The sequence below is a fragment of the Corvus hawaiiensis genome, chromosome 13 (assembly GCF_020740725.1).
Source record: "Corvus hawaiiensis isolate bCorHaw1 chromosome 13, bCorHaw1.pri.cur, whole genome shotgun sequence".
Lineage (NCBI taxonomy): Eukaryota > Metazoa > Chordata > Aves > Passeriformes > Corvidae > Corvus > Corvus hawaiiensis.
The window spans coordinates 7,176,531-7,189,319 of record NC_063225.1 but is presented as its reverse complement, the minus strand read 5'-3'; the positions used below and the strand labels follow the sequence as shown (position 1 = coordinate 7,189,319).

Sequence of the window (12,789 nt, the reverse complement as noted above, 5' to 3'; positions counted from 1 at the left end):
AAGTGAGAAAATTAAAAAGGGGATGGGAGGAAAATATACATAATAAATCATTAGAGCCTTGACTCGCTGGGAAAGAAGATTTGCAGCAGTGGAGTGCAAGTGGGTACCATCACCCTTCCCCTGCTCACCCCAGCATATTGGGGTGTGCATCCCAGTAATGGTAATTCCTCCTTTCCATCATCTCCCTTTTGTTGGGCAGCTCTCCTGTCTGTCACAGTTGGGTTTGTTGCTGCCCTCTAACGAGGAAAAACAAAATTGCTTTTTTTTTCTGTTTTATTTTCCATTTTTGAAACCTGAAGGGACTCCTTGTCACAGCAGCTGGGGACAAGGAGATGCTGAGGGCGGGTGGGACACCAGCACCAACTCAAAACACGTATTTTTGGGGCAAATCCATGCAATGATGCCCAGCACCAGAGATGTGGCACCTGACCTTCCCCTCTTTCAGAGCCCGGAGAACTGGAAGTGTTTGGAAAGAGCCAAATCCGGTCCGTCTGCCACTCCTTGCACCAGAGCTCAGGTTTAGCCATCTGAAATAGCTAAACCTGAAAATTCATGTAAAAAGTGCCCAGAGTGCAGGGGCCAGGGGTCTCCCTCACTGACTGTTCTGCCAGGAGGTCACCAATGGTCCCCTGCTCGCCAGCCTGGGACAGTGAGCAGGCAGCACCTGCATGTCCCAGTGGGACAAAGTGCTGATGGGAGGGCATGGTGACACCCGAGCCACGAGGATGCCCTGTCTCCATGAACCACACAAGGCATTAAAGCATGCCCAGGAGGTGAGTGGGGAAGGCACAGGCAGTGCAGGGGCAGGGGGTGGTGGCAGTGGTGGTCCTGTGGCGCCTGGGAGAGGTTCAAATTGCTCTCCAGACCATGCTCAGGGCTGGCGAGGGGGGAAGCCCCTGGGGGATCCAGGGTCCCATCCCATCACTCTGTGATGTACAACAGCTCAAGTGCCACCACTTGGGTCTGGGGTGGGTTTCCAGCCCCGCTGTGGCTGTGCCTGCCCATCCCTGGCCTTTGGCCACTGCCTTGGGCTCTGAGCTTCACATCTGAGTTCTCGCGGTGAGCCAGGACCGGGCGGCCACCGGCTGTCCGGGAGCATCCACAGCTGCAGAATGTTGTTCTTCACCAAAAACCAGCTTTTTGCTGGGAACCGGCTGCCCTCTAGAGGGTCTGCTCCGGTGTAAAGCACAGCCCTGTCCTCTCACTGGCGTGGTGGGTGCGAGGCAGGGCTGGAGGTCCTGCTCCCTGTGCCAGAAAACGGCTTTGCATGCACCATGTCCTTACTAATGATTCCTGTGGGAATGACCACACCTGCCAGACACGGACAGGTGGGAAGGGGTCATCTCCTCATCAGCTTTGCGAAGGCCTTAGGATTTAACTGTTCTCAGTGGTGCTGTGGACGTGGGGGGGGCAGGGGGATGCTGAGCTGAGCTGTGCTGGGGAGTCACCTGGCACCGATCAGGGTGCCCACATCCTTACCTGCCTGCTTAAATTAAAAAAAAAATTGAAAAGCCACAGGTAGGTTCACCCCAGTGTGCCCAGGCATGTACACCCAGCCCAGGTCCCTGCAGCCCCTGTGCCTCCCTGCAGCCGAGCCCCTCTCCCTGCCGAGCCCCATGGCTCTCAGCCAGTCACTCTTTCCATTAGGAAATCCATTTTTCAGGAGCACGTAACTCAGCTGTGAAATTTCACTCTTGGCTGAAACTTGGCTCAGCAGCAGAGAGACTGGGAAGGGCTGGACCCAGTGGCTACAGGTGTGAAAAGTGCTTTTTACAATGAGCTTTTGTAACTTGGGAGAAATGGTTCCAATCCCTGCTCTGTGTCTTGCCGTGTGGGCCTCAGTGTGAGCAGTGGAGGGTAAAGACCAAACCAAAGCAGCCACTGGATGCCATCACATCCCACCTGGGGAGAGGCACATCCTGCCCAGGAGGGGCTGGGGACAGAGGAGAACTCACCAATGCAGCAGGAGCAACACTTCTCCCCAGAAAAGGTAAAAAGGGTATTTACACATCCTCAGACAGATCCATAAAACATGGAGGTGGGATAAACGCATAAACATCAGTATCATCCCTGTGAAATCCTGGTGAATCTGGGTGAGAGAATGTACAGCTCCTTCTGATCAGGTGGATATTCCCATCTGAAGAGGCTTCCAAGTGTCTATCACCACAGACTGTGAAATTGCATGAAAACAGCCAAGCAGAACATGCTTATTCCTGCACAGTGAAAATATCCATGGTGGCTTGCCTGTGGCTGGCAGGAAAGGGCCCTGTCATCCCAAAACAGCCCCCAGACCTGCCACAGGACCCCCCAGAGACACCACACTGGGGCCTTTATGAAAATCTCAGTAACACTTTTTAATATACAAGAATCAAAAGTACAGCAGTTTTACAATGTAGGAAAATTTCATACATACTATATAAACAACATATTTACATCAGAAATCACTAGGACAGTGGCATTTCTTTCACAAATATAAATTAATATTAATTACTGTTTTTAGTCAACAGGTTTAAAAGTCCGTATTTTTACAGTAAGAGTCCTTCTCTCCCCGGAGGGGAGGCAGAGGTGGGGAGAAAAGGGGTGAAAGCAGAATATTTTTGTGTGGATCACAAACCATTCACGCAAGGACTTCAGCGCTCGGCTCCGCGTCCATTTTGGTTGGGACCACATTGCCTGTCCCAACAGCAGGTTTTGGTCTGCAGGACTTCCACTGTGTGAACTCATAACTTTACACCATTTCCAAAGAGGTCAGGCTAAAAAACTTTTTTTTTTTTTTTAATAGAATCCCAGCAAGTTACTGCTTTTTCCTGCGAAGAGGCTGGAGGGAATCCCACAGCCTGTTCGGAAAGAAGAGCTGTACCAGATGCTGACACAAACACCACAGGGAAGTTTATGGCTGTGGATGTGTCCCCTCTGATCCCACTGACGTCCCCATGATTGTGTCTGGTTATGGTCCCTATGCTGAGGGGACATAAAATGCATGATTATGTGTGTGTGCTCAGAGAAGACTTTCTCCCAAATCTCGTTCTCCAGCTTCACTAAAGCCAAACCCAACAAAGACCCACCCACCACGAGTGGACAACATGATGTGACTTCAACACCAGGCTAAAGTGACAGTGGGGACAGCTCTCCAGTGCGTATGGGTAAAGCTTTTGCTGTTGCACAAGAAGGAAACCCCAACCAACCTCGTGCCTGGAACGTGGGATAAGCAGAAACCCCCACCTCTCGACACAGAAAATGCCTCTTGCTGGGATCCAAAGTTTTCCTGCACCAACTCTAATACAGGTTGGGCAGTATTGCCTTTGCTACACAAGCATGGCACGAACTTCCCACTGTGACAGCACCACGTGGTGACAAAAAGAGCAATTCTCTTTGCCCCTCCGAGGTTTCTTCCATTTTCACATTAAAAGCTAATAGCTCTGAAAAGAAAGGACCTCTTTGCTGAATACCACAGCCTGCAATCACAGCTGAGTGGGAAACACCACGGAAACGTGCTCTCTCCACACCTCCCACCCCTCCAAAAGGGACTGTGGAAGACTTGCCTTCACCTCACCCTGCACAGGTAAACACAAGTGTAACACTTTTATCAGGGCAGCATGTGCCCCTAAGGAAACAAAACTGCCCTGATTTTGGTGGAAATCTTGCAATATAAAAACAAAAGGGGAACAAAACATTTCCCGTGTGTCCCGTTAGAGCAGCGGGATCGGGAGGAGATGGCAGCAGATTTCCAGGGATATACTGCATGGAGGAGTATTAGTGTCAGTTTGCATGCACCTTCCAAGGCACTGGCTGGAGTCAGGAAGCCAGCCCTGAACACCCATCTGCCCTCAGTCTTTTGGGGAAAGGACATCACAGCTTATTAGGGTCAAATACTGGCATCTTAACAGGAGGCTTCTCTGCCCCACCAAAGAGGAGCCTGGAACAGCCTGGTCTTTAATCTGAGCTCCGGGAGGTGACGCAGCCCCAGACACCACGCTCGGGGCAGCCTGGCTCTTGGGAGAGCTTTGTGGTCTCCAGGGAACTCCAACCAGAACAATAAACACCCAAGGTGCTTCTGGCCAGCAGTGTGTGCACTGCCAACCCCTCTCACCACACCAGTGTCCAGGCCGGAGCCTGGTTTGCACCAAATGCTGTGGTTTGAACACTTGGAGTGTTTGCCCTGAAGCCCACTGAACTGGACTGCACATTCCTCTTTTCCCTCTGCCATGCTGGGCTCCAAGACATTGACTCCAAGGATTTTTGCGGATCAGTCCTGAATTCCTCATTCTCTCCCTGCTAACTGAGGTGCTAAGTCCTCGGGCTCATTTCCAACTCAGACAGACAGAAGGTCAGTAAGTGCAGGTACTTTTAGCAATTCAGAGTCACTGCTGACTGCTGGAAAGGAGGCAGGAAGGTGACCATTCCCTCAACAGTGATCGCTCCACTGCATTTCCATTTCACTTTGTTCTACTATCCTTTATCCTTCAGTTACATTAAAGGTTTGTGATCACTGCTTCATGAAGCAGAGAGAGAAATTATTTGCCCAAAGACCAGAGACTTTAGTGGCAGGAAGATTAGGAGTTCCATGATCCCCAGAGCCATCTTTTGATCTTGCACCTCCCAGCCAGCATCTGTTAGTTCCTGGACCACCCAAGCTGCCTATGCCAGAAGAGAAGAGTTTTGTTATGAATTCCTGAGCCCTGTCCACTGGGAAATACTGTTCTCACCCCAATTTCTTTCCTACTGGTTAGAAGTGAACTAAGCCTTTGCTAAGGAAGTCAGCCTTTTTTTCCCATATCCCAGCTCCTGCTTATCCCCGGAGTCAAGATTTGCCAGTTCCAGCTCTGGAGATGGGAGGAAGTTCCCCCCCACCTCTTCTGTTGCAGGGGACACAACAGCAATCAAAGCAGAGCCAGTTTCTTGAAATGGATAAAGACATGGAAATGATAACATGGCCAGGAAAATGATGGATTGTCACCAGCATGGCTCCAGCTCCTTCGGAGTCATCCTGCAGGGACATAAGTCCCTCTGTCAACCAAGCTTGGCTGCTGAGGGACTTTCCTGTCCCTCCTTGAATATATCCTCCCATTGCCCCATGCTGGTGACACACAAATCCCAGCCCAAGCAGTTTATCCCCAACCCCAAAGCAGCATCTGTCACGTAACATCAAGTCAGAGCAGGCACACAGCCTTGTGCACCATCCTAAGCAGCATCGATCTGCCTTCTCCTTCTGAGGAAACACTGGCTGGGGAAAATTCCCTTGGGTCCATTGGACTGAGGAAAACAAAAACAAAACAAAGAACGAGGCAGCAAGGCTGGTTCCATGATAGAACAGTTCAATGGTAAAAAAAGGGAAAGGAAATGGGAATCTAAACCAGAATCAAGAACTAGGGAAAATCTTCCTCCACCCACTCCCCCAAAATCCTCCTTGACCCAGCCAGATGATAGCAGCATGTTCGGAGTTTCTCGTTGCTGGCTTGGAGAAAGCAGCCACCGTCGCATCAATCCAAGTATTTCAGACGTGCACTTCCCCCTCTCAGTCACTTTATGCTTTCCGAATGTTCCAGTTATAATCTGGATTGTTTTTCTGTTCCAATGACCTATCCAGGGGTGACCTGTGATCAAGAGGTGACTTGGAATCGTGGGGGGATTTCTGAGAGGGGGGTGAGCGAGGGTCCGACACTGCAGGGTGAGATGGAGGGAGGGGCTGTTTGTAATCTCCCAGTTTGTCTGTGTGGAAGGACCGGTAGTGGTCCGAAGGTCCTTGGCCATGGTATCCCATGGGCGGCCTGTGGTCAGACATCCGCCGGAAATCCTGCTGGTGGTAGTTCTGAGGCCTGAAGTCGTCCGACCGCCGCCGTTTGGAATCGTGGTGGTGCCTGCGGAGAGAAAACAAACGGATGGACATCAGCTCCCCGAGCCCGGCTCTGCAGTCAGTGCATCCTCACAAACACCCCCAGCCCGTCTGAGGCGAGGGGAGTCAGTCACCTGTCATAGTAGTCTCGGTGGCCTCTGTGGTCTCGGTCGCTGTTGTACTGCTCGTACGGCCTCTTGCGGGAGAGGTTGTTTGGTCTGTAGTTGCCGGAGCTCCGGTGGGGATCCCCCCGCGACCGCCGGTCCCCGTAGTGGTGGTCCTTGTACCAGTGCTGCTCGTACTGGTGGTGCCGCTCCCCGCCCCACATCTGGTTGCTGTTGCCACCGTAGTTGAACTTTCGATCCCTCTGCCAGTCTCCTCGGTCTGCCATGAGCAAAGAGCACCTCTGAGTCTCTTTGATACTTTGGTTTAAGCCCATTTACCTCCCTGAATTCTCCAAGAAATTATAACTACTGATGCTCCTTTAACTTTCTCCTCCCTAAACTATGTGGGCTCAATTTTATTCTTCGAATTTCTTTATCATTATTTCTTTATCATGCTCACAAATCTTATTCTGTCCCATTCTTACATTCTTTTCCTCACTACATCACCATATTTCCGAGGCCAGCAGTAAGTACAGTGGTAATGTATGTTCTATCCCATCACCTTTAACCCTGACCAGTCACAAGTTCCAGAAGGATTTGTGTTCAGGAGCACTAGGTCAGAAGGGAAGGTTTCTCCTGGCTTGCCAGCGCTCACCTGTGTTGCTGAAATGCCTCTTGTTTGGATGGCCATAGTTGTCCCGTGGGTGCCCATGCATCTGCTGCTGGGTGTGGGAAGGGGGCATGTGGATCTTCTGGGAATGAGGATTGTGAGGCACGTGAGACTGGGACATCACGGAATCGCGGCTGGAGCCTGAAGGCTCTGGGCGGAACGGCTTCTTCATGCTGGACATGTCCTCCTTCTTCTTTTGCTCCTGCAAGGTGGAACACAGGGATACAGCTCAGCTGCTCTCCCACCCAAAGGTCTGGACTATGTGAGCAATGGCCTTGTCTGCCAGGCTCTGGATTTTCCTCTTTGAGGACTTGGTGAGCCAACTGTGTGCCCAAGAACAGCACAAACGTGGTGGAGGACAGGCACAGTTTGGCAACTGTGCTTCTATACCTGATCTCTACAGGGCAGCACGCCCAGGCTTTTCACTCTACAGGGCAACTGAACATCATGTGCCACACCAAACAATGCTTTTGCTTGGTCAGAACACCCAGGACAAAGTGACCAGAAATGCCATGTGAAAAAGAAGGCAAATGCAATCAGACTGTTTAGATGTTGAGAAAATCACACACTGCCAACAACGACAACAAAGAACACCCATGGTAAGAGGCAGAAAGTATTGACACTTCCAGTGCAGCAACTCTTTAAGGACAGAAAGGGAAAGCAGTTCAGCTCTCACCTCCTCTTCCTGTGATCTTTTCTTATGAGCCATCTTGTAGAGTTTGTGTAGTTTTCTGGCATCAAATTCTGTGAATTTTGACACAAATATCCATAGGTTCCTAGAAGGACATGAACATCTTCTGTTAAGTGCTACAGCAGCAGTTCAACTGCCAACCACTTCCAAACCAACATCAAATTAATTCTACCCTCTCTGGAAAACAGTCTCAGCTCAGGACAGGATGACCAGGAGGGCTGGAACCAAGTTCTTCAAAATGAAGAGGTTTGCAGTGGTTTATGTGATCTAGCTTTGAAATCAATTTTAATGAAGCCAGGACAACTTGAAGACAAAACCCTTGCCTGGGACTGGTCATGGAAGATGATCTCTGGAAGTGTTCAAGGTTTAGGCAGAATGGAGCTCTGAGCAACCTGGTCTAGTGAACTGTGTCCCTGCCAATGGCTGGGGCTTGGAACTGGGTGATTTTTAAGGTCCTTCCCAACCAAAACCATTCCATGATTCTGTAGACTGAGTGGACCAGAAAACACAAGACTTTACAGGTTAAATAAGAGGCAAATGGCACATCCATCCACAAAAAAGCCAGTAGCCTCCGACTACCATTTCAAAATATCCTAGACCAGCCAAGGAAAAGAAAATGCTCCCTCACCTTCTCCACAGCTTGATGTGATCCTGGTCAGTGTAGGCTTTAAGGCACTCAGAGATGCGATCACCGATTTTTAGGAGGCAGTTGCGCGTGTGCTCCAGCTGTTCTTGAACTGTCAGTCCCTTATCAGGCTTATCAAGTTGCTTCAGCGCTTTTTTGACTGGTCTCATCCTTTCCTTGCACTTGAAAGAGCAATAGAGAGGAAAAAGTCATTAATTCGGCAGAGGGCTCTACATCATTGCCCTGTTAATCGAAAAGAAGCTGGTTTAGCTTTATCTGGCCATTAGGTAAGGAGAAATCAGCTATAAAATAGCAAGTTGTTAGACAAGCTGCAGACAATAATCAGGAAAAGACAAGAGTCTCCCCACCTCCACTGTCTCTGCCTTTCAGGGGGGAACAATTTGCTTTGCAAGCTGTAACCACACATGGTCAGCCTCTGCACGGATCCCATGGCAGGCAGGGAAGCGTATCCAAGGCTCCACACACTGACCCAGCCACCTCAGCTGAAGGAATGCTCAGCTCAGTCCTGTCCAATCCTGTCTTTGGTCACTTTAATGCTTGCTTTTACCAAACTGGCAGACATGAGATGAAAGCACCATGTTTTTCGGCCTGGGCACATCAACACCATGCACAGATAGACAATCACGTTTTTTGACTGCCTGCCTGGATCTTCTGTGCATCACAGAAGGAAAGTTAAAGAAAAAGACAAAAAACCCCACAGGACCTGCAGCAAACACAGAGATTTACATTGAGAGAACTGTTTTTAAGAAGTGGTATTTCAGCCAAGGAGAATCTGCCATCACAACTTCTAGTACAGGACAATTTTTACAAAGAGCCTTGCGGGCATGTTTGGTGTGAGAGCATTTACACAGTTCCACACCTCCTACAAGGTCACCCTCAAAACTCCCTGCCTGAAAGAGCTTCAACGGCTCCTTGGCTTCTACAGGAGAGGTAATGTAGGGCTGCAGGGTCTTCTGTAACCCAGGGCTGCCAGCTGAGCAGTTGGAAGTCACTAGCTGGAGCAGAGAGCCCTTGTGCATGCTCTGCTGACAGGCTACCAGCTGGTGGGCAGCTCTTGTCCAGGGCTGTCCTGCCCTGCTCTCAGATCAGGAAATCCCTGTGGGGCACTCAGGGTGGGGGTTCACACCCCAACACCTAAAACATCTGAGCAAACCTGGGCCCTCAGCACTGCCCTCCCATGTCCCGAGGAAAATACTCACTATGCTGAATGTTTCTTGGTCCAGATCATCATCCTCATCTTCTCCGATGGGGATTGGCTCGCTCCCTGCAGTGATGTGGACGGGACCTTGCGATCTCTTCCCTTTACTTCCAGATTTGGCCTCGCCACCTTTAGGCTTTACAAGGACAAATTACACACATCACACCATGAGCCAGAATGGAGGATCCCAAGTGACCCAGCTCACAACCTCCACACTATTGTTACTGGCAGTTGCTAAACCTGGGCACTGTTCCTACAACTTTCCTCCCAGAATCTCCAATTGTTGAGTTGCAATGGCTCTGTTTAGCTTTACATCATCCCTGAGGGAGCAGAGAGAAGTCAGAGCCAACAGTTTGGACACGAGTATGAAATTCACACTCATGGGGAGGAACCGGCGTTGAAGATTTGGAAGAAAGGTTAAAATAAAGACTATCTCTCCCTTGAAAAGGACAGAGCTCAGGGTAGTCTCACATCTACAAGGATCTGCAACTTCATGTGGTATCACTAGTTCTCAAATCATGGCCTGCTGTTTGTGTAAATTTTTTCTTATATGACTTATCTGCAGTCAAAGCCATACCAAAAATCACTGGAAAGCAAACTTTCCCCTACATAGGCAACAAATCTTGCTAGTTTGCACTTATGACCTCAGTGTCAAAACACACTGGGCATGCAGTACATACCTGTTCCTTGGACAGGTACTTCAGGTCATTATTATGGAAGCTTTTACCCCCCCTTCCAATTTGCACCCAGCCTCAGGGCAGTTGTACCCAAAATTCAAGAGACATTTTAGTCTCCAGCATACCAGTGATGTTGAAACACTCATTCTGCTGAGTCCTGAACAGTGACAATGACAACTTACAGTCCTGATGGTGTGGACACTTGGGTCATTTGGGTGAGTTTAAATTAAAGGGGAATACAGACAAGGAGCTGCGAACCCTGTGATAAATCACAGCTGAACAGAACTTTGATCTGAGTGCTCCAGGCTCTTTCCCTGTTCTTCCTTAACATCAGCTCTGTGGCCATATCGATGTCACAGGGACAGCTGTACTTTAAAGGCAGTCTGACAAAACCTCTTCCATTTTGGTCACATTCCATGAGGCTGTAGGACATATTGCCTTTTCTACTTTTTATGGCAATTCAGAAGGGCTGAAAAAGGGATACCCCCTCACCCCATGGTGCTTCACTGATGTCTCTTCACACAGGGCCTTTAATGAATCCTAAGTCTCACAGTTTGTCCTGCTCAGGGACTTCCCTATCAAGTTGCTCCTGAGAATACCACATACCTTCTCTTTCTTGTCTTTTGCCTTCTTTTTCTCTTTATCGCTTTCCTTTTCCTTCTTAGAGGATGTCTGTTTTTCCTTGTTCTCTTTGTTCTCTTTCTTCTTCTGTTTCTTTTTCACTGGGCTCTTGTCCAAGCCATCCTCCTAGAACATCAGTCACAGCACAAAGTTGGAGTCCCTCACCTCATGTACATTTTCTTCCATAAAACATCCTTAAAACACAGGCAACTTTTGAGGTCCATCCAGATTTACCCTCACACCTCTTTAAGTAGACAGCAAGCCCTGCTCAAGCAGCTGCCATCCCCCCGACTTGACAAGAGGGTATGAAAACCAGACCTGCCCCACTCTGTGACAAGCTGGCAAGCTGCAGAGCAGCTCTCCTGTGCCAGCTGTGCTCCAGATCGCTCAGGCCCTGAAGTAGATACTGATCAGCACACGAACAAAAAGCCTCAGACTCCAAGCCAAACCACTCAAAGACTGAACGTTTTCTAAGCAACAGCATGACCTTGGTAAACTCCAGCTCCACCACGGGCTGACATGCCCAAAAGGAGAGGGAAACAATTCTTCTTTCTCTCCTTTATAAGGGCAACAGGCTTTGTCCTGAGACAACCTTTCCCCCAAGTCAGTATGTGGATGTTTGTGGCCATTCTGGGATGCCCCAAATCACTTAAAGCACTGACCTAAAAGAATAGGTGGGAAAGGTCTTTCTTTCACACCGATAGCTGTATGGGTGTTTTTGAGTTTGTCAGTCCTGTGGGAATTCCCTCTCAGTGCCCCTGACTCCCTGGGGCTTTGCTGGGAGTGCTTCCCAAGGTGAGGTTGGGCAGTAACAGCACAGCCCTAGGAAACCTGGAAAAGCCACTATCCACCCAGCTGACTCACCTTGACTTCACCTTCTTCTGACTGGTTGTCTGAGTGCCGAGGAGAGGAGAGTTCATTCCCATGCTCATCTTTGACTTTGGGAGCCTTGTTCTCTTTCTTTACCCGTGGTTTCCTCTTCTTTAGCTTGCCCTGGTAAAAAAAAAGAACAAGTCAGGGAAAGCAAATAGCCACAGCTACTGCCTGGGGACCTATCCCATCTCCTGAACATCAAGCAAACAGCTGCAGGTCCTGCAGGATGGCAGAAAGCCTGATGAGCCCAAATCCTTCAGTAAGTGCAGTAATAACCTGCCCCTTATTAATTATCATTTAAATGATAAATATCACAATGCAATCAGACAATACAGAAGTCCATATTCCTTCACAGAGATGATGTTTGGTGACTTGGGAACACAGGGTGTCTCCTGCCATCAGCCAACCACTTCCCCCTGAAACCCCCAGAATCAAGCAGCCACATCTCACCTCTTCCCCATCTTTCATGTTTTCTTTCTTGTCCAGATCTTTTTTCAGCAGTTTCAGTAGATAATCAACTCGGGTCTGGAGCTGTTTTCCCTGAGGTTTCTTATCTGTCTCAACAGGTAGGATCTTTGATAAAGCAGAAAAAAAGAAATATATATAATCCACATGCACAAAGCTTGACAAAAGAGATACACACTAGCAGCACCCCTTCCAGGCCCAGCAAAGGGCAGCAGATGCTGCACCCTCTGGGGGAACAAGAAGGCTCAAGCCTTTCTTCCCCCTCTCACACAGCTATCCCTGTCTGGCCAAAGCCAAAGCTCCTAGCAAGCAAGCATCTGTCCCCCTGGAATCCTGCAGAAGTTAAAGGATCCCAAGGCTTGCTAAGCCTTTTAAGCTTGCTAAGCTCTCTTGAAGGAAGAAAACCCTTTACAAGCTGTATTTGGGACCTTGAGTTGCAAAACTGAGTCCACTCCCCTTGACACATCAGATTTGTTTGTGATAGCTTGGTCACAGCAGCCCAGTCACTCTGGTAACCTGAGACATTGCTACAGCAGGGGCACAGATGCACAATTTTTAGTGGAAAACAAGGCTGAAAGGTGACGCTTTGTGGAGGAAATATCTCAGCTTGTCACCTAGGTTTGCTTCATCCTTCACTGGAAAATGGGTGGCGTGTCTCAGGCAGCTGTTTCCATTGCAAAATGCCTTTCAGAGCTCCACACACGGAGGGCTCCCAGGCAGAGCCTGATCTTTGCTAGAAGCACCAGCAGAGATGTCAGGGGAATGCTGCATGCTGGCAGCAAAGCTGCTGTGCAGATTCCTGGTGCTCCTCAGCCCTGTGCTTGCTGCAGTTTCCACACTCTTTCCGCCACACTGACACAATGGATGGTGGCTTATTTTTAACCCAGATCATTTCAACATGGTCCTGTAAACTGTTCTTGTGGGGATGACTGAGGAACAGAGGAACAAGATGGAGACTTTCCAGCTGGCTGGGCTGCCATTCCCAGTCATGTAACCATATCCTCAAAGCTA

At 49.2% G+C, this 12,789-nt stretch overlaps 1 protein-coding gene across 8 annotated transcripts in view; it reads right to left on the bottom strand.

Moving 5' to 3' along the window:
* Nucleotides 1–2,333: 2,333 nt before the first annotated feature.
* The window catches only part of CHD2 (chromodomain helicase DNA binding protein 2), an 84,937-nt gene continuing 74,481 nt past the window's right edge, over nt 2,334–12,789 (bottom strand). For all 8 annotated transcript variants that reach the window (XM_048317557.1, XM_048317558.1, XM_048317559.1 and 5 more), the window contains 9 exons: nt 11,764–11,886; nt 11,305–11,433; nt 10,426–10,566; nt 9,144–9,278; nt 7,927–8,105; nt 7,284–7,383; nt 6,593–6,809; nt 5,968–6,217; nt 2,334–5,858 (listed from right to left, as the gene is read on the bottom strand). In XM_048317557.1, the coding sequence (XP_048173514.1) occupies nt 5,525–5,858; nt 5,968–6,217; nt 6,593–6,809; nt 7,284–7,383; nt 7,927–8,105; nt 9,144–9,278; nt 10,426–10,566; nt 11,305–11,433; nt 11,764–11,886 (1,608 nt within the window). In that variant the 3' untranslated portion in view covers nt 2,334–5,524. The remainder of the gene's footprint in view (nt 5,859–5,967; nt 6,218–6,592; nt 6,810–7,283; nt 7,384–7,926; nt 8,106–9,143; nt 9,279–10,425; nt 10,567–11,304; nt 11,434–11,763; nt 11,887–12,789) is intronic.